The 19,703-nt window shown below is 47.3% G+C and overlaps 7 protein-coding genes across 7 annotated transcripts; 3 read left to right on the top strand and 4 right to left on the bottom strand.

Annotated features, from left to right (window-relative positions):
• Positions 1-415: 415 nt before the first annotated feature.
• Positions 416-2,275, top strand: N7462_006290 (uncharacterized protein; the record flags this gene model as incomplete). Its single annotated transcript, XM_057078008.1, has 8 exons — positions 416-588; positions 658-784; positions 833-1,034; positions 1,107-1,283; positions 1,336-1,583; positions 1,642-1,827; positions 1,884-2,111; positions 2,165-2,275. 8 exons carry the CDS (start codon positions 416-418, stop codon positions 2,273-2,275), a joined length of 1,452 nt encoding a protein of 483 aa, XP_056933588.1.
• Positions 2,276-6,179: 3,904 nt separating this feature from the next.
• N7462_006289 (uncharacterized protein) lies at positions 6,180-7,031 on the bottom strand (the record flags this gene model as incomplete). The annotated part of the gene is made up of 1 exon (XM_057078007.1): positions 6,180-7,031. The coding sequence occupies one exon, from the start codon at positions 7,029-7,031 to the stop codon at positions 6,180-6,182; it is 852 nt and encodes a 283-aa protein (XP_056933587.1).
• A 377-nt stretch (positions 7,032-7,408) lies between these two features.
• On the bottom strand, positions 7,409-8,119 carry N7462_006288 (LysM peptidoglycan-binding domain-containing protein; the record flags this gene model as incomplete). The annotated part of the gene is made up of 1 exon (XM_057078006.1): positions 7,409-8,119. One exon carries the CDS (start codon positions 8,117-8,119, stop codon positions 7,409-7,411), a length of 711 nt encoding a protein of 236 aa, XP_056933586.1.
• Positions 8,120-9,862: 1,743 nt separating this feature from the next.
• N7462_006287 (uncharacterized protein) lies at positions 9,863-10,922 on the bottom strand (the record flags this gene model as incomplete). Its single annotated transcript, XM_057078005.1, has 2 exons — positions 9,863-10,709; positions 10,780-10,922. The coding sequence occupies 2 exons, from the start codon at positions 10,920-10,922 to the stop codon at positions 9,863-9,865; spliced, it is 990 nt and encodes a 329-aa protein (XP_056933585.1).
• Positions 10,923-13,667: 2,745 nt separating this feature from the next.
• On the top strand, positions 13,668-15,356 carry N7462_006286 (uncharacterized protein; the record flags this gene model as incomplete). Its single annotated transcript, XM_057078004.1, has 5 exons — positions 13,668-13,767; positions 13,822-14,225; positions 14,274-14,670; positions 14,729-15,150; positions 15,201-15,356. The coding sequence occupies 5 exons, from the start codon at positions 13,668-13,670 to the stop codon at positions 15,354-15,356; spliced, it is 1,479 nt and encodes a 492-aa protein (XP_056933584.1).
• Positions 15,357-15,649: 293 nt separating this feature from the next.
• On the top strand, positions 15,650-17,812 carry N7462_006285 (uncharacterized protein; the record flags this gene model as incomplete). Its single annotated transcript, XM_057078003.1, has 2 exons — positions 15,650-15,716; positions 15,768-17,812. 2 exons carry the CDS (start codon positions 15,650-15,652, stop codon positions 17,810-17,812), a joined length of 2,112 nt encoding a protein of 703 aa, XP_056933583.1.
• A 137-nt stretch (positions 17,813-17,949) lies between these two features.
• On the bottom strand, positions 17,950-19,441 carry N7462_006284 (uncharacterized protein; the record flags this gene model as incomplete). The annotated part of the gene is made up of 4 exons (XM_057078002.1): positions 19,258-19,441; positions 18,812-19,095; positions 18,042-18,750; positions 17,950-17,984 (listed from the first exon to the last, which is right to left on the bottom strand). The coding sequence occupies exons 2-4, from the start codon at positions 18,917-18,919 to the stop codon at positions 17,950-17,952; spliced, it is 852 nt and encodes a 283-aa protein (XP_056933582.1). The 5' UTR covers positions 18,920-19,095; positions 19,258-19,441.
• Between the last annotated feature and the right edge of the window lie 262 nt (positions 19,442-19,703).

The following is a 19,703-nucleotide window of genomic DNA, read 5'->3' as shown; positions in this document are numbered from 1 at the left end:
TAGCGTGCTTTGCGACGACGTAAATGGCATGGAATGCCTATAAAGAGGCGATGCTTTCCCATGGTCTTCTTTTCCCCAGATCTTCTTCTTTCTGCCTTCGACAATACGAAGCAAAGCGACATAACTGACTACCTCCGCTTTGTTCTGAGCGTGCTGCCCACCAATCTTTTTCTTACTCTCAAACATCTTTTTCTCTTCGTTTCCTGTTCTTTCTCGCGTCGTGGTCCACCCTACTCTGTTCTTTTGACTCTGTGTCTCTTTCCAGTCTCGTTTTACAATCAGACAGTTGACAAATTTCTCCCCTATCACTACCCTCGCCCTCTAAAACGCTCCTCGTCAACCGAACATCTGAGCACCAGAGACACTCCGATATATTTTACTTTTTACTAGCAAATCGGAGTTTCTTCAACTCTCAATGGAGCAATCGATCCTGCGCCTGGAAACAGAGCTCCAGAAACAGTATGGAAATGAAGACTGGAGCACGACTTTTCGCGCTGGACCGGACTCTATTGGAATTCTCGCCGAATGTATTTTGATTACCTCAAGACCAATGGTCATAGGTATTGAGCTAAAGGGCCCTGGGCTTGAGTGCGTCTAATATTTTCCAATGGCAGATACGCCCGCTGTTCTGAGTGTAGTCAGCTGACTGCTATACAGGTATACAACACTCTCTGCGAATGTGAGCCACTGTGCAGATGTTGGTGCAGTTACATTCAGAACCACTGCGAGGAATATGAAAACCTTGGCTCAGTTAACAAATAAACTCTCGCAACCGAATGGGACTGTACGCTCTTCTCTTCAATCTACCTGTTGCCAGCTTATTGACACTCAGGGATCCGAGCAGATTGAGAAAATGTTGAAGTTCTGTGAGGTTGGTCAGTCTCAAGCAAGGGACAGGCTGCTGTCTAAGTATATTTCGAGAGGCGAGAAGATTGTTGCGAATTGTACAGACCTCATTGGAGAGGTCAGCACCTTGTTTGATGACTGGTGCACCATGACAGCGGCCCTTTATCATGCTTTGCAAGACACGCTGGGTATGTCTCTTTCATCAAGTGTCGACACTATGATCATAACTTTACTAACACAGAAATTTGACCCCTATACAGGCCAAAAGCGGAGACAGGAGCAGCATGTAATCGACGAGATTAAAAAAAACGAAGTTGACAAGGAATTGAAGGAAGGTCAGAGAGAAAAGGAAGAGGCTAGGACAAATGAGCGAGCGAAACGCATGCAAGAGACTCGCGAAACGAAGGCAATGTACGAAAAGTATGCCGGAATTATAGGTAAGTAAGTGGACCAATTCCCAAGAGCCAGCTTGAATAACAGTAGTCGCAGCCAGCAGCAGCGTCTTGGCGGAAGGGGGCTTAACTGCTGTAGTTGCTTCTGCATCGGCAGTTACCACGGGAGTCGGACTTGCGGTTGCTGGTGCGACTGCCTACATACACTACAGAACCCTCAGAGCAGACCTCATGAGTATGGAGGAAGCTCAAGAACGAAGAAATCAGGAGATCCGTGAGCTTGAGGTGTCAAAAGCAATCCTTGAGCAGACACTGGCACACCTAAGTGCAGAATCAAAATCAATTGTACGTTTTTCTTGGTCTGATCACTTGTTAGGATGTTACTAATTATTCTGTCTTTTAGGACGAAGTCAAACAAATTGTGCAATTGTCTTTCAGGAAGGTGACTGAGCTACAACAGCTAGTCAGGAAGTTCATGCAATTCCTTCTCGATATCAATACCATTATCGAATACACAGTGGAGCACAGTACACTTGTATACGATATTGTCAAGGATAAAGAGGACTTGATCGATCCTGGTGTCAAGATGGTATTGCTCATTCAGTTCCAGGGCCCTTATTATGTTTCAAACTGACATCCCGTTAGGAGTTGCTGGAGAATGCTTTTGACATGAAGACAAGATTCATATTTGCCTCAAAAGCGTCAAGCGTTTACAACGCCGTCTCCAGCCAGTTCATCCTGCCAACTTTGAACAAGATACCGGAATTGGGTCTCCTGAACGAGGCTACGGAACGCGAAGTCATGACAAAAATGGAAGAGCTGCATGATCTGAGGTGTAGAGTCTGTACAGAAACCACATCTCTAACTCAGAGGGTTAGTCTCTCATAGCTCTCTTCAAAACGATCATCGAGCTCACAGATCGATAGATGCATGCAGAACTCAAGGAGAGCCTGGCAGAGGTAACCAGGACCTCTGCTAGAGTCTTCGAGGATATAGCGTCCGGTGATCGCGACGGTCCTGGAGAGGGGTCTAGGTGACGCTTTCAAATTGTCGGATCCGGTTATGTTTTGATTTCTACCTGTCGTAGCCGTGGGAGATAGTGGGCTACAGATAAGTTGAGCCATGAACTTGGGCTCCAATGGCGGATATGCAAAGCAGAACTTTTCGGTTTCCTCCTTGTTCTCGAGGCTTTCTTTGTTTGCTTAATAAAGTACCGCACCTTATGCAGCAAACGAAGAACGAACGATGGAGACCCACTGTGGCTCTATCCCACGGTCAGATTGGCTAGCTCGCTCAAGGAGGTCGACAGATTCGCTTGTCCCTTATCTACAATTACCTAGTAGTCTATAATCTACTATAAAATCGAGGGGAACTAAGGAACCTTCCTCTCAGGCGTATTATGGTAGATTACTAATATAAATAACGCGCTAGTTAATAGTTAGGGTCTACAGATTCTTGCTTTAAATATCTAGACCAGCACGTGATATAAGTAGAGTTAAGGTCTGCGAAAAAGTCCTACCCTAGAAAGGTATATGATGGCTTTACACGGTCGGCGTAAAGCGAGGCGTTCACATAAGAAGCGTAGTGTGCAGAAAGGGATACGAGTAGCGTACTCTTTTAGTCAAGTCAGGTGAAGAGTGACTAGATACAAGAAGGTCGAATCATCTTGTAAACAACAAAGATGTCAAAGTGGATTGAAATCTGTCAAACTTGATCTTTCTAACTAAGAAAACATGAAGTATTTATAACCGAAAACAAGAGGGAAGGTTCACATGGAAATCAGTACACAAAAGAAGGATTCGGAGTGCTATGAAATCTCCTTGCATGGTGGCTTTTCAATTATTGATTGCGATGCAGGTTGTTGAGAATCTTTGTTTATTGTCAGCGGGAAGGATCAGGTGATACGATATGATCTTTGCAGTATCCACACGGATATGCCAATAATATCTTTCTTCTTATTATAATATAGTCCTCGGCAAAAGATTTCAAAATTTTAGGGGTAGGATTAGGTTGATTCTTGGAAAAATTAGTCTTAATCGCTTCGTTCCGGGAAAGTCTCTATCTACTAAAAATAGGGTCGCGACCTATAGTTATTAATAGCATTACTTATAATGCCTAATTTTTTTCTATATCGTTATCCTTCTTGAGAGTAGCTACTTATCCCCTACACAGATGCATGACCTACAAGGCCCTAAGGGTTCGGTGCCCTTCTATTAGGGATTCGTGAACCCCTCTTCCCTGTAGCCTTTGCTTACCTCTGTTATATGTAGGCTACGTTAGACCGCATGTTATAATATTATCCATCGCCTTTGTTTTAGTTATGTGGGAAAGTGTTGAAGCCTATACATAAATTGAGGGTTATAGAGAGATCCATGATAGCAAGAAACAGTGTTTTGCTTTCCTTACTTGACGTTTATCTTCCTACCTAGTGGCTTTCTACCCTGTACAAGTAGTCATCCTCTAACATCCTAGGTGAGAATTCTCACCTCTGTCACCCCAGTCTCCAGACTTCTCACCCAAATCACCCACACTTACCCTAGGATAAAGTCGGATGCCGTTTTAAAGCTCAGGGCGCTTTGAGAATTAACTGCATACTATAGATGGCTTAAGTACGGCTGAGCGGACGGGAAGCCCTATTCTCCACACCCTGTGGTCGTATGTGCTTGAAATAGCAAGGATTAGTATCATATAGTCAAATTCGATCCGCTGTCTAGGGCTCACTCACTCAGCAACTAAATGTTGTATCTACAACTTAGGGTTGGATCAGAATATAGCAAGAAGTTAATCAATCTCCCTTCTCCAAAGAGAAGTTTCAAAGGAGAGAAAGCTGCCAACATAGAACAAAGATCAATTATTGAAGGCTGAGGCATTCACACAAGTCTTCGATATTGATAGCCATTCATAATAAAGTGAGAGTGGTAACGTGCGATGGTGGTATGTGTAAAGAAGATCGTTTCTTCCCTTAGGAGGTCATGATAAGCTAAGGCTATGACATAATCAGGCGGCGATGGTAACAGAGAGGGATACCAATTATTGAGTTCCCAACCTGGAAATCGTAATATACAGCGAACCCTCCAGTGAACCAGAAAGTGATTGCATAATTGAAGCGACAGATAACTATGAGCCTGAAATGGAAGTCCCCTAAGCAGAACAAGTTCTCTTTTCAAGTTTCTTCTTTCAAGGTTGAGTCGCTTTCCCATTCATAGAGACTAGAACGCTTATGTTCTTCAATCGCATCAACCTTGCACTCTGGTGATCTTTCAATCTGATCAAATGGGCTGCAGTCACTATCAGAGGAAAGCCCCCATATAGAAGCCATTTCAAGCTCATGGTAAAAGCCTTTCATGTTGATGCGGTCATCCAGGATGGCCGTTCTCTCCTCTTCTTCCGGTGTTAGAACAACAAATTTGTCCCTTTCTAGACGGCAACACCTGCATCCTATGGTGCAGTGATTAGCTTCGAATTTCCTTTGGGGGTCAAATTGGCGTTGATAACAGCATCCGCAGCCCCGGGAGCAGCATCCCTGTTTCCTTATACAATCAGCAACAAGAACTCGATGCATATACCAGCTAGGATCAGATCGCCAGAGATCTATTCCCCTTTTCAATACCCCTCTGAATTCACTTCGATAGCTCCATAATTCTCGTCTCTGGCGCAATATTCGTGCACGTAAATCTCCGAACCCCTTTTTGGTCACTATTTCAGGATCCTTGGAGCAGTCCTCCTCTAATTGGCTGTGATATTGTTGGCGGGTTTCCAGTTTAATAAATTCTCTGATAGGCATTGGCCCATTCTCATATGTTGCTCCCTTCTGAAGGTCGAACCGATAGCGTTGCAAAGCATTCAGATTGCCACTTTGTTCTAGTGCAATTTCCACTACATTCCTCTCAGTCGGAGTGAAAACTCCAGTTTTTTCGGATTGACTCTCATCTCCAAGATGGCGACGGGAGGTCCAGCTATTGAGAAACAAAGAGATCATGTTTTCTTTTCTTGAATTTGTCCTTTTTTTCTTTGCCTGGAAATTCCCTATTGGATACTGGATAATTCACTTTGTCTTATAATTTTCAGGATCAAAGTGAGGGCGTTGTTTGGGGTGTCAGGGAGGAAAGATATCTCCAGACCGGCGGACCGTCAGATAGCCAACAACCAGCAGGTGTTATCTCAGTCGACCACAAAGCCTGACGTCACCTGTCGCCTTGTCCAAGCAACGAACGGTACCTATCAAATATACCATGAGTGGTGATATTTGGTCCTTACCACCTATGGTCGACCCACACTTGGCGCTGTTGGATGACACAAAAATCTACCATCTTCAAGAAACATTAGGAATCTGCCTGAACCCTCAAATAGGAGGAATAAAGAGGGACGTCGTCAAAGTTGGAGAATAAATTCAATTATGGTCGTCTTACAGAAGGAAAAGCCCAAAGGTGAGATGGCAGTAGATTGTTAACCATCGACGTTCGCTGCTGACGAAGTACTAATAATCACAAATTTCGCACCTTATGATCAATGTTTACTACCTTTCTAATGTAAGCACCTAGTGGAGTGCTCCATGCATCATCCGTCGCCTCTATATTCTTCAGCCGCTCTTGCCCTACCTGTCAAGGGAATCAACCTACCCGTTCCTCGTGAGCGGGGTTTGATCGTTCTTGCTCTTTTATTCATCGAAATTGTGGAATTCATGTGCTATGAGTAGACTGCACTTCACAGGAACGAGAATTGCCCTGGAATCAATAGTAGAGTAGGGCATTCTAGATTTCAAGCCCCGGAAACCGGGATCGAAAACCAGATGTAAGGGAACTCATCGAAGACCTAGCATTTCCAGCTGTAGCGGAGAAATGCACCTGGTCTTTACTCTCCTTATTAACCCATTCATTCACCCAGCAACTATGTATATACATAAAACTATCTATCTTCTGTAAGTAGGTACAAGGCCAATTTCTATTTTTCTAGCATATACATTAAATCACTGCGGACGGTAAATTTGACGCCCCGAAAGACATCGTCACCCCCATGCAGCAGATTTCGCTGCTGAAAGACCAAGACTGACCCCGTCTTCGGGAAAACGCGCACTGTTTCCGTCGCATGGAAAGTATCCGCAAATGACGTCGCACCACCTAGGAGCGTCTCCTCTTCCTTCTCCTTGTCGTCTATCTTCTTCATTTCATTCTCATCATTCAGCTTCTCCGCCCGCTCCATCGCCGCTCCCAACTCTTCCGCATCCTGCTCCCCATCCCCATTCAAATACAAATGCATCGTAAACAGCGACTGCTCCCGCCCATCCGGCGTCACATAACACCCATCCCAGTGCGGCCGGAAGTAATCGCCCCCGTCGTACCGCAACACCCTTAGCCGCTCATTCACCCGCGTCAGCACTAGCGCCTCGCCGCGCCGCGCCGGCCCCAGTCCTGTTACGCCGGGCCGCCCTACAACACGGTCGACTCCGCACGCGTGCAGGTGCGGCCGTAGCCGGTCCAGCAGGCGCTGCGCGACGTCCGGTGAATCCCAGAGGATGCGGCTGCTCTTTCGCGCGTCGACGGCGAGGATCTGGCGGCCACCGCCGGCGTTGATCAAGGCGCGGTCCCAGGGAGCGTGCGGGGTCGGGGTGGATGCGGCGGCAAGGCGAAGGAATTCAGCGCATTCTACAGGGGTCATGAAGTTGTCGATAATGGCAGCAAAATGATCCTTAAAGGCGGGGATTGGGGGTGTGGTGGTTTGGAAGTCGAGGAGACGGAGGGTAGCGGGGGGTGGGGTTCCGCTGAGGAAAGAGTCGGGGATGGGGGGAGATTCCATACTGAAGGCGTTTTTTGGCGGGAAGGGAATTGAGAAAGACGGAGGATGACGGGTGTATTTGAATATGAGGTTGATGTTAGCTCTCGGTGGTCTGACAACCTGATTGGCCGGATTATTTCAAGGGCACAGCCATGTTAATGCATGGCGTGTGGAGTATAACTCGCTTATCCCAGGCTACTCTGGCCCCTTCACGGGTGAGAACCTGCGGCTCTGTGCGCAGGGACATGGGGCTTAGGCTTAGTGGTGGCTTAGCAAAACGCTAAACTAAAATCAAAGGTCACCGCCTATGGCTGGCGATGGGTATAGTTGTTTAAAAAAGAGGCTTAGAACGGGCCGATGATGTTACGGTCAACTCCAAATTTCAATATGCAATACCATCATGAAACGACCGTGATATTCGGCCCGATAGATTTACAATCACTAATGACCGTAATCACAGCCCCCTCCCCATGCGCCACATCAGTATGGTTGTATGTAGGATTCATCGCCATTATCTGGCCCGGTGTGGAGCCCACCTTCATCGCGATATCTTTATAGGTGCCGTAGGTGAAAGTCTCCGGCCAAACCAAGCACCGGCTCGGGTGGCACTGAGGAATTTTGAGAAAATTGTCGACAGGAACGGGGGCGTCCGGATCGGTCAAATTGCCCTGGGCCGTGGCCATCAAGGCGTCAACCGTAAGGTTCAATTTCAGTGCAATGTAGCGGAGGGTGTCGCCTTTCAGGGTATAGTATGTATGCGGACCGCCCTGGACACAGGTTGCGTAGGTGGCATTGGGCTCCGGGACGATCAGGCACGTCGAGTTGTCTGGCTCGCACACTTCGGGTGGGATGAGCAATTCCTCTGCTACAGTGAGAGGAAGCATAGCGTCGGCCATACGGTTTAGCCTAGCGATGTCGCAGATGCCCCGGCCGACAGTGCTCGATATAGTTGAAATAGACTCGCCTTCTTTGACAAGATAGGTGCCCACAGTGTGGTTGAGAGTGGATGAATCGCATAGAGACGATCTTCGAGCATAGTGAAGGGGATAATGTCCATAGGCAGCGCTGAGCTCTAAAAGCGAAAGCTGGAAAAGGAGAGAGAGCTTCATCGCTATAGAGGACTCAAATCTTGCTCGGAAGATTAGAAGCTAGGAGAGGGTAATGTAGGAATACAAAGAAAAAGACTAACCTATTAAGAGACTTCGTTGATACTGTGATGACCTCTATATACAAGGGATCAAGTAAGAGACTATTTCTGCATACGCAATTCCCGTCCGACTACTATCCAGGGATCTTCATCGTGGTACGCAAGTTCTTTTGCATGTTCATGCGTACCCCAGGGATGGTTCCGTGAAGAACCGACCGTACGCCCCGCTTCCAGTAATCCGAGATACCATTCAGACGCACAAAACTACTAAAAAAGTTTCAGATGCGACAATCGCTATTACAAAATGCGCGACGTGTCGCAAAGCCCTACCGAAACAAGTGATCAAGGCCGAGTCCGACCCACTCTCGACCCGAGCACGAAACAAGCTTAAACCATTGGAACAATCGGAGATAAATGATGATCCCTCCATTACGGTTTATGAAAATTGATGTTATTGTGTATTGTTGATCAATCTACTCGCCGGTAATAGCACGAATTATTGATCTGCTGCCCACCAAGCCGTCTTCAAATAGCGAAAGTTCCAATCTGTTGCAGAGAGCTTGAATAATGGACCATCGGGAATTGCAATTACAGATGTCATGCATTAATTTTGTATGAACGAAAGTGTAGTTGTCCCTTTGCTAGAAATCACGGGAAGCAGGGCTATCCGATCATGAGATCAAATGACTACTTGTGTACAAAGTACGGAGAGAGACAGATGTCTTTAGAGAATAGATCGTATTTGCAATCTTCAGTCCTTGATCTCTAACGCATATTGAAAAAAAAAAAGAAATGTATTCGCTGTATCAAATTCGCTGTATCAAATTATATCTATTATTTATGATTTTTCGTGTAATGGAAGGTTTTCATTCTCATATAGTTTCATGTAGAACTGTCGGGGGTTGTCGCAGTACCTGCATTCGGTGGCACAGCGCCCAACCGATAATCGTCATGTGATGCTGACTGGACAACTCAGTCACCACAGACCCTAAGCGCCTTAATCCTCCCCTAGGATGGTACTATCGCCATAAATGTATCCACAGGATGTATGGATTGCCCTTCTTATATCCCTTTTAAGTTTGAGGCATGATCTCGATCGCCTGGGTTGGATATTTTGTCGCGATTGGAATTACCCCGAGCCAAGAACTCAAAAAATTTCAATGATCCTTCTTTTTGAGTGCTATTTTTAGCCAAAGATAGCCGGGAGACCCTGAATTGTAAGCTGAAAATTAACGCCTTTGGATCGCTATATAATACTCCAAGCATCGAAACCCCCTCTCGTATTATCAGACGTCGGTATCTCCGAATTTGGCCTGGGCTATTTTTTTTTCTCCGTTTGGAGTTCGAGATTTCCAGTCGAGACCGACCGACATCGTCACACCACCATAATATGATTCGACAATCAATTATGTCTGGTGCGTCTCTACTGTTTCTGCCCTGTGTACAAGGAAGAGTACCGGGATCGCGTCATGCCCGGCTCGATGCCGAGGGGAAGCGCATAAAACCGGGCCGGTCTGGCGCCAACTGTGGGGATTGATAACCGATAAGGTCACCCACAATGATTAATGTGTCGCGAACGAGGCTAACCGAGAGCAAAAGACCCAAAAATGAATGGAAAATAGGAAAGAGGGTATATTGATCTATAATTTCTCTATGCGATGATAAATTTTTCACTTTTTTTGTGTTTGAAAAGAGCGTAAGCGGTTCATGACGAAGTGCGCCGTTCATCCAACTGGTCATGTAAATAGAGGCGTCCTTCCGTATTGAGAAAGCCGCCGATTCCAAAGGCGGGGATGATGCGACACATTCGCAAGAGTGACGCACCGATCCAATCACGGCTGATACGTGAGAAGCGGTCTTTCATTGGCATAACCTGCGGTCGATTATAGAGATCTAGGCCAAATAGGTGGATGGGAGTGCTGATGAGCTGGATGGAAGCGGGAATGGCCAGCTGGGCAATCAGAATTTTGAGATATTCTTGGGAGGCCACGGAGTCCGGAATGGTGGCGGAGACCATGGCAGGTAGACTGAAGGAGCCGAAGATGGTCAATCCGTCACGAAGCAGGAAGGCGGAGTATGTGGCCAGGGGAATTCTGGTGCGGCCGATAGATCGAGCGGTTTTTGGGGAAGCGGACTGGGGTTTCGCCTTGGGCGCAGCGTCGGCTGAAGTAGATACTGATGGTGACGATGACGGTGACGATGACGGTGACGGTGATGATGACGGTGATGATGACGGTATGGTATTATTATTGTTCTTGTGGCCAAACAGCTGGGCGAATTTCACATCTTTCCAGATGCCCACGGATGAGTTCACCACGAAAGTAGATGCAAAGGTGGTCATGCCAGAAATGGCGTGGTCGATATGGGGATAGACCTTGCTCAGCAAGGTCTCGGACATGTTGGCGGTGGCAAAGGTAGCGGTATAGAGAGACCAGACCAGGAGACTAGGGCGAGAGGTCAAAAAGGTCGCAGGTTGTGTGATAGAGAACCAGAGATGTCGACGGAATGCAGGGAACATGGGTTGGTTGTAGAATGATTTTTCAACGACAAGCCTAGAGATATGTCAGTACGGGCCAAGTGAGGTGCAAAAAGAGCCAAGGGGACGGTGGAACAACGACTGACCGATCAAAAATCATCACGGCGGGCGTAATAAGTGTTGCTGAGCCTGCAGCAACGAGGGTGTCGGCCACCAATAGTTCACCCATTCGGCTGCCGCTCCGGTGAATGCTCAGCGGCAATGGCTGATCCTTGAGGTTTTGGTTCATGATTCGGATGCGGAAGGTTCAATAGGAGGACGCTATCATAATAGATCTGAATATAATTGAAAAAGAGACGGAATGGGATCCTATCCAGGATGGTGGAACAGTAAGATGTCGGTGAGAGGACCCCGTCGAATATAGGGTGGACGTAAGACGATTTGGCCGGTTAAGGCGAGATAGAGGGACGGGAAAGCAGCCAAGGTTCCCCCTTCCGGGCTGGAGTTCGATCTGGGGGAGCACACGCGACTTTCGATTAGATACTTTTCTTACGCGGGGCAGTGCATTCTGTAAATTTGATCGGAAACAACTCACTGTGGATCGGGGCAGACAGTGTACCGAAATCTGCAGACCGGTGAAGGGGGAGCAGGGCGGACGAGGTGAGAGTGGGTTCGACCGAAGAATCAGAAAAAGGAGGGTAAGTAGAGAAAGTAGAGAAGGCCGAGTAGGTTGAGAAAGTAGAAAGTATCGAAGTTATAGCCTGTCGCCCGCAGCCCGATAATGGCCTGGCATCTTATCAAATTGATTCCCAACCCGTCGAGATTCTATAGATCGGCCCCGGCCAATTCAACCCCTCGTCGGCGACCCGGTCCAATCAATGACGACCGGCCCGGCAGCCGGTGTGACAGCGGGGCCTCTGATTGGTGAGAGCGCCGCCGGTGATCGCCCGGGTTTTCAGGCACGCTAAGTTTCCTTGACGAAATCGAAGCCTTCGAAGCCTTCGAAGACGTGGCGGACTCGAGCTTGAGAAATGCGTGAGACTCGGGACGCGTGGGATTGCCCAAAGCGGAATGATGCTGTTTCCCCCCGCATTCCTCCGATCGCTCGCCATCCCGGAGGACTTTGGGGTTTGAAACTTGGTCAATTCTCGTCATTTCCAAAGCACAAGGACTCGACTGAGGACAGAGGGCCCTCGTCACCGCCTTCCGTTATTCCTCGCGGTCACTGCAAAAGGAGTCTTGTGTGCCACGTCATGTGATGGCTTCGGTGGAGTAAACCAGGGGGCTTTGGAGTCGAGGCAACTGAGAACCGAATATCCCTCCTGGAACAGACTCCTATCCCTGCTTGTCGAGAACTTTGTGATAAAATTGGTGGTCATTGAGGTGAGCCGTCCAAACGGGATACCATGAGAGCATTGAGGAGATACAGTCTAGAAGTCAGCGGTTAGTATCATCAAAACTGCCCCTGAGCGTCCATAGAGGTGGAAGGCACCAACGGAGGAAAACAAGGAAAGGCTGAGATGGCATGATGTTGCATGACATTGCATAATCTTCCCCCGGGTCGTAGAACACAACGGATCTAAATTGGGGCAAACAGAGGAACAGGCTTGTGAGGAGAGAGCGTGTTGGTCGGTACTGGTACTAGCATCGGAAGTGCAATTGGCAATTGGCAATTGGCTAGAACTGAGCACGTAAAGATTAAGCAGCCACTCAAGCAACACCTAAGAGACACACATTGGAGACTTTCAATGGCCCGGGCTCAGTCCGTTATGGAGCTTTCCAAAAATGGGGAAAACGCAACACGAAGCAGGTTAAGAATTAAAAGAAAAATGACAATCCGCGTCACTTTTTGAAATTGTTTGAAGACAAAATGTCGTCCACGATTCAATCTGATCAAACCCTCCTACTAACACTTCCAGTAATTTTTTGGTAGGCCCCTAGAATGGGAGAATTGTCCATGCCTCTCATGTGCCTTTTTCCACTCACGTTGTCATGCCCTCAAACACTAGTATCCTGATCCATTGAGTTTCCTTGATTAGCGCCAACTGATGGTGAAGCTTTTATCGCATGGTGTTGGCCTACAACTCGATCCGTGTTCCCACTCTTTCCTGCCTTAATTCGTACATAGCCATCTTGATCTGTGGCTGGGCCGTTGACGCCCACAGGACCCTCTATCTACATTGTTCATCATCGGAAAGAAGGACTATTTCGGACCATGAAATCCCATTGGGATTATACTTTGTAATTTTCACTCCTTGTAGCGAGATTCGACCTCTTCAATTGAAATGGGTTGCCCAGCAAGCCGAACCCCTGCATCGTTCTAGTCATTGGTGTAGGTGATCTGATATTTTGCTCAAATAACCCCCGATGAATAATTGCAGCTAATCTGAGAAAGAAAGCGCGTGCAACCTGGAGCTCTATCAATATTCTTGATTCAAATTTTTCAAAAATGGCAAAATGCTCTAAAGGAGAGTTGTGGTTCGGCCCGGGGCTCTGCACTGGTTTTTCGGGAGATTACTAGACTGCTGATTCGCAACTTTATGAAACGGCGGAATTGTTGAGGACCTGGAAAAAAAGCCACTCGTTTGAACAGAGTATCCGGGCATCATAGCAAGGGGTGGAATAACCTTGTGGGCAAAAGGCACAAATTTATTCGGTGTGGGTGGACCCAACCAGGCAGCAGAATAATCACTGGAATTCGTCGGTCGCCTGATTTGCTTTCGCCAACTATCTGTCAACGTGTATGTTTGGTCTCTTGTGGGGGAAATTATGGAAGTCCCCCTTCAGCCCTACAGGGCTAAGTGGGGGTTGTTGGTCTCTATACCCAATCAGTCCCTCTTGATTATGCTGCTTGTCTCCATCGTAATGACGATTCTATGAAAATAGAATACTTGCGCGCCTTATTAGTAAGGTAGACTGAAGATCTTTGGCCTGGATGAGTGGCTCGACCTTGATATTATTATTAGTATTTTCCATTAACTTGGTCGGAGAAAATACAAGCTCTTTATTCACCTCCTGAAGCCGAGCTACCACAATGGAAAGAAAACTGAATCACACATTATTGTCATTCAAGCCGTTGAGTTTCAAACTCATCTGTGCGGCCTTTTGCTTCGGTCTTTCTGGCATGTCAAGAGGTCGGATAACCTTTCAGAAGACTTCTATGTGGTCGAGCTGACGAACGCTTGCAGGACTTGACGAAGGCCTCATCTCAACTACAGTTGCCCAAAAATCCTTCATTCGAGAATTTGACCTCGATTCATCCGAACGAGCCAGCTACCTTTCCAATGTCACCTCTATGGTGCATATCGGCAGTATTCCGGGCGCTTTGATCGCTTTTCTTCTTTGCGAGCGAATTGGCATGCTTTGGTCGATGCGGCAATTGTGCATGGTCTGGCTGGTGGGAGTTGTTGTGGTCATCACGGCAGATGGGCGTATTGGACAAATATATGCTGGGCGGTTCGTCATGGGGCTCGGAATCGGACAATCGGGAGTTGTCGGTCCCACCTACTTGGCGGAAGTTGCACCTGCTCGCACTCGAGGCATGCTGGTATCTGTGTTTGGAATGTCCGAGTATATCGGGATCATGATAGGGGTGAGTTCCGCACGATGACGATCCACACAGTTCTAACTAGCCTTATAGTATTTTGCTGCTTGGGGAGCTGCGTTGCACATCTCTAATGACACTGCCAAACAGTGGATTATCCCTCAATCCATACAAATTGTCGTGGCTGGCGTTTTGGGCTTATCTTCATTTCTTTGCGAGGAAAGCCCTCGGCATTTATGCCGAATAGGGAAACCAGATTTGGCGAAACGCGCTCTAGGGAGACTATGGTCTCTTCCCAAAGACCATGGAGAGATCTTGATGGAGATGCAGGGCATTCGAAGTCAAATTGAAACAGAACAGGGGTCGACAGCGTGGCGATCTTGGAAATCATCATTGAAAGAATTGCTAGTCGTCAAGTCGAATCGGAATAAGCTGCTTTTTGTGGCCTCGGGACAAATTCTCAGTCAATGGTCTGGTGCAAATTCTATGACGAGTAGGTTACACATGAAACTTTTTTTGGTCTTCGAAGTTTTAAATTAACATCCATCAAGCATACGCACCGGAGCTCTTCTCATTGTTTGGATTGACGGGCCAGTCTGAAAAACTGTTCACCACTGCTATTTTTGGTGCGGTCAAATTTGTCGCTTCTCTCATCGCGGCCTTTATCATGATTGACCATATCGGTCGGAAAAAGTCTTTGGCTACAGGTATATTGGTTCAACAGATTGCGATGTTGTATATTGCTCTATATCTCACTGTGGTGAGCTTGTCCTCGGACCAGAAATCTTCTTCAGCAGATCGAGCGGGGCTTGCCGCCATTATATTCATGTATATCGTCGGGATTGGCTGGGCCCTCGGCTGGAACTCAATTCAGTATTTGATGAATGCTGAGGTTTTCCCCCTGCGTGTCCGAGCGACAGGTACCAGTCTGTTGATGTGTTTTCACTACGCGAACCGGTACGGGCTATCTAAAGTATGTTTGTAAGAATATCTGCTTGGCTACATGGATGCTGACAGGGGCAGGCTGTTCCATATATGCTGCTTCAAGATTCCCTTCAACCAAAGGGGACATTCTGGTTTTTCTCAGTCATGACACTTTTTGGATTCTGGTGGACTTGGCTCTTGCTTCCGGAGACTGCAGGGCAGGCTCTAGAGGAGACAAATAAATTGTTTTCATAATACGTCAAGGAGATAAAGGAGATACGATTTCTCCATATCAATGACTGCAAAACGGCCTATCGTCTTGGGATAGCTTTTTCCATGAAAAACAGAGACGGAGATTGAACGGACTCCGATCCCCGATCTAGTGCTTATCGCCTTATCAGCAGAGGTGGCGGTCGAGTTGCCGCGCTCGCCCGCACAAACGGCTTCCCTCTTTCACCCCCCATCAACGAGGCTACGAGGCGACAAGCCGCCGAATAGAGGACTTGAGACGCATGAATATACCCATCCCAAACAACTCCACTCCCCCCATGACCACACATGCCGATGCTGCGGTCCCACCGCGCGTCTCACAGCGTCGGCCGCTGGCGTGTCGAGGTAGATTATCTATTTCCTTTCTAAGCGATGGGCATGATTGACGCGATTTAGAATGTACGAAGCGAAAAAGAAAATGTGACAAGCAAATTCCATGCTCAAGATGCCGACGTTTGAATCTGGAGTGTTCAGTGGAAACTGTCCGTCTCCGACGAAATACTGTTCAACATGCATCTGAGATTCAATTTCTTAACTCTATCTTAGCTGATTTGGACTCTTCTCCGCCACAAAAACTGCCTTATATCGCGCAACGATTGCGGGAAAGGATTTCGCAATTAGAAATTGGAGAAAGTTCCGGGGCTTCAAACTATCAAGTCAACCATGAACCTCTACCGGAGGTTTTGAAAATACCCGAACATTATGATGATAAGCAGCCATTGCGACATAAGCTGGCCGAAGTGCCAACGGAGAGCGCAGATCCACCGCTTCTGACCGCAATTGAGCATCTCGCCTGGGGCCGTAACAGTGCAGGCTGTTTTCCTCATCGGAGATGTGCATGCCAGTATCGCAGAGATCGTTCTGACGTATTATCAATGAATAGCGGATCATTCCAACTACACGGCTCCCCATTAGAATCGGCAATATTCATACCAATGACTGTCGATGCCCAGAAGCTAATCAAGTTCCATATTGGCCATTTGATATGGCACCACAACTGTTTTCATAGTACGACCTTTGTGGAGCAATGCGAACTCTTTTGGAACACCGGAAGATGTGACCATCCCCTCTGGATAGCTCTTTATCTTTCAGTTCTGAGTTGCACGGTCAATTCAATCCAAAACAGTCGCAAACTGAGAGGTTTATTAGAGGTCAACCTCGACGAAATGCCTTCGGCTCAACAGCTATTTTCTGCTATGGTCCACACCCTGTATAACTCCCACTTCCTAAATAATCTCTCCATATATTCGGTCCAGGCCATTGTGATTTCAACCGAGGTTGCCCATAACCTTGGCCTCAGCCAGTTGAACGCGACGATGTTCAATGCTGCCGTTCGAATCGCCGAATGCCTTGGACTTCACAAAATCAAAGAGCATCCCGCATCTTTGACCCACACGAAGGATCAATGGGAAGAGCGGGTAGAACGGGAAGTCGGACGGCGAGTATGGTGTCAAATGATCATTCAAGACCATTTTGCTATACCGTTCACCGATACATACAGCATCTCTCCCATGCATTTCTCAACGGGTCGTCCCCTGAATGCAGATGATCACAATTTAAAAGAACTCCCCACCAATGTCCCAACAACCAGCACCTACGTTCGTGTATTAGTGGAATTGGCTGCACTAATGCCAGGGCTGGTCGACGGCTTGGGACCGATGAACAAGCGCAAACCACGTCGGGAGCAATATGAACATATCCTCCAAGTTGATCAGAAAATGCGAGCAATCGTGAAAGATATACCATCGTTCCTACTGCGGCCAGACAAGGTCAAGGAAGCGAAAATTCCGTGGCTCAGCATTGTCCGACGAAGTCTTGCTATCACAGCAGCGGAGAAAATTATAATGATCCACCGGCCCTTCCTCTTCCGTTCCTTCCACGATCCCAATTATGGACACTCACGGCGGACATGCATTGCTGCTGCGATGACCATCCTCCGTGAACATGAAACGATTGTGAAAGAGGAAGATCTTTCGATCTGGACACATACCGCATTTGCAATTACTGCGGCAGTCATCCTTTGTTTTGAGGTGAATGCCACTGTAGAAGACCCGAATGATGGGAAGGTGGAAATGTACCGGGATGCGGTCGTGACAGCTCGCGAACGCCTAGCATCTCGGAACCAAGACGTACTCGCCCAGCGTGGTGTCGCACTAATTGATGCCATTCTCATTGCCGAGGGTTCTGGTCTTGGCGCTCGAGAAAAACGGCGAGGTGCGACTATCGATTTCAATCGAATATTTGCAAATTTCTCGACATTAAGCCGGGTTATTTTGAACCCCGAGGATGAATTGGCTCTAGGGAGATTCACAGGAAACAGCCCCGATGATTTCGCTAGCGTAGACACTAACGAGATGCAATTATCATGGGACCAGGAAGAGATTGACTTTGACATCTGGTTTAATGGCATTTTCAACGATTTTCAGCCGTCATCGTTATAGCAAGGAAGGACCCGTTATGATGAATTCGTGTTATTGTTAAATCAAGCGTGGGGGAGTTTAGAATGTAAAGTATAGTACTGTGTTGGAATGCCTGGTGATATATAATGAGTCCATTCCATTTTTTATTTCAAGTTTACTTATGTGCAACTGAGCTGGTATCCACATGCATCTGCTGCAAAGCGTAGCAAATGCAATACTCTGGCATCCGTGCTGTTCTCCAAATACATACAAATAGCAACACACTCTTGTCTAATCCTTCCTTCGATCCACGGTTGCCACTCAGATAGCAAGCACATCAGTCCCATCCAATGTGCTAGTATGATGAGTGCTGGGGGATCTCGTTTTCGTAGCAGGTTCAGGAAGTCGCACTCCAAGCGACCCATGAAAGACGCACAATGACCGGCATTTGATGCGTTCCTTTCCAGCTTCATCAGAGGGGTAAGCATGCGAAGAGGACTGTAATAAATGCTTGTCATTTCTGTCGTAAGATCGTCAATCTCGCAAAGATCTGCAAGTGCCGGGTCTAACCCATCGCGCCCCTGCTCCGCGACGTCAAAAATCGTCCGCGCTTCTTTATCAATATCTCCGAATACAGTCCCCCAGATGCTATCCGGGATAAACGGCGCCGCTAGGATGATGATTGTCCGGAGTCCACTCTGGAGACAAAGCCAGTTCATAGCTTCTGGCCGGTTGGTAAGAACCCAAGAATCCGTAGATTGGAAATTCTCGGGACAGATTGTCATCACGCCCATCAGCATGCAGCTAGATAGCAGAGCATCGACATTCTGCCTGCTTACTGTTGAGCACAATGCTGCTTGGTAGAGCTTGATAGCGTATTGCCAGAAATATGATTCTGCAAAAGCTCGTTCCCTGGTCGGTGATACCCGGTTGAGATGAAGCATACCAACCCCCAAAATGGTGTACATTAAGTAGTCGCTCTAAGACTAGTCAGAACACGACCTATTCAAGTCATTTTCTATTTTCTCCCTGACGACTTACAGTAAAAGCGACACGGATCACGTCTGTCCTCATTACGGCTCGGATACCAGGATTAACAATGGTCTCTGATGAGCGCTGGATAAAATGATGGAAAGCCACAGTGCTCATCGGGTGAACCACGCCCTTGCTTTGTAACAGAGTTGGATTACACTTGACATCAAATGCAAGAACGTCTTCGATCTTTCGCGTCACATTATCGAGGGAGAGAGAAAAGAAGGCACCCGTCGGGTCGTGAAGCGTTGGCGAGTCATTGCTCAAATTTCCACTTTGCGAAACCTCCACTTCTGAGGAATAGCAGCACTGAGTGCCTCGTGTCTGGCATCGTGAACAATGCGGTTTTTGCTCATCACACTAAATTGGACTTCAGTGGCCGCATCTTGAATGAACAGCTCCTATAATATAGTATATATATCTTGCGGCCCATACCTTGACTCTTCGCTTCTTACAGATCACGCAGCCCCCACGAGATTTTTTGTGACTCCGGCGCGGATGATAGCCTGATATCTGCTTCTTGCCTATAACAGAGACCCGAAACACATTCTGAAGGGGCTTGGTACCCCTGGTTGACCCTCCGTCTGATATAACGTCATCTGATGGCGACTGGTTTGAAGAGTGGCTGTCCACGGACATGACTTGTCAATTCAGACTTTGATCCTGCTCTTACAAACAATAGTAGATTGGCATCATGAATATTCTCTTCACAGGCTATTCAAGAAATCATCAGTCTCGCGAAAGGAAGCAAACAATAAAGTCAAATCAAGTCAATCCCGTCGTATTGCCCCCGACCGGAGCATAGTCACGTGGTTAACGCACGAGGGTTCAATGGTCATGTGATCAACTCCACCCTCAGGCCCCAGCTACCGTAACAGTCTTTTTTTTGGCTTCTGTGTCA

Source organism: Penicillium macrosclerotiorum, assembly GCF_028827735.1.
Source record: "Penicillium macrosclerotiorum strain IBT 26536 chromosome Unknown utg000006l_segment0_segment0, whole genome shotgun sequence".
Taxonomy (NCBI): Eukaryota; Fungi; Ascomycota; class Eurotiomycetes; order Eurotiales; family Aspergillaceae; genus Penicillium; species Penicillium macrosclerotiorum.
Note: the sequence above shows the minus strand (reverse complement) of the source record. Positions and strands in the feature narration are given on the sequence as shown.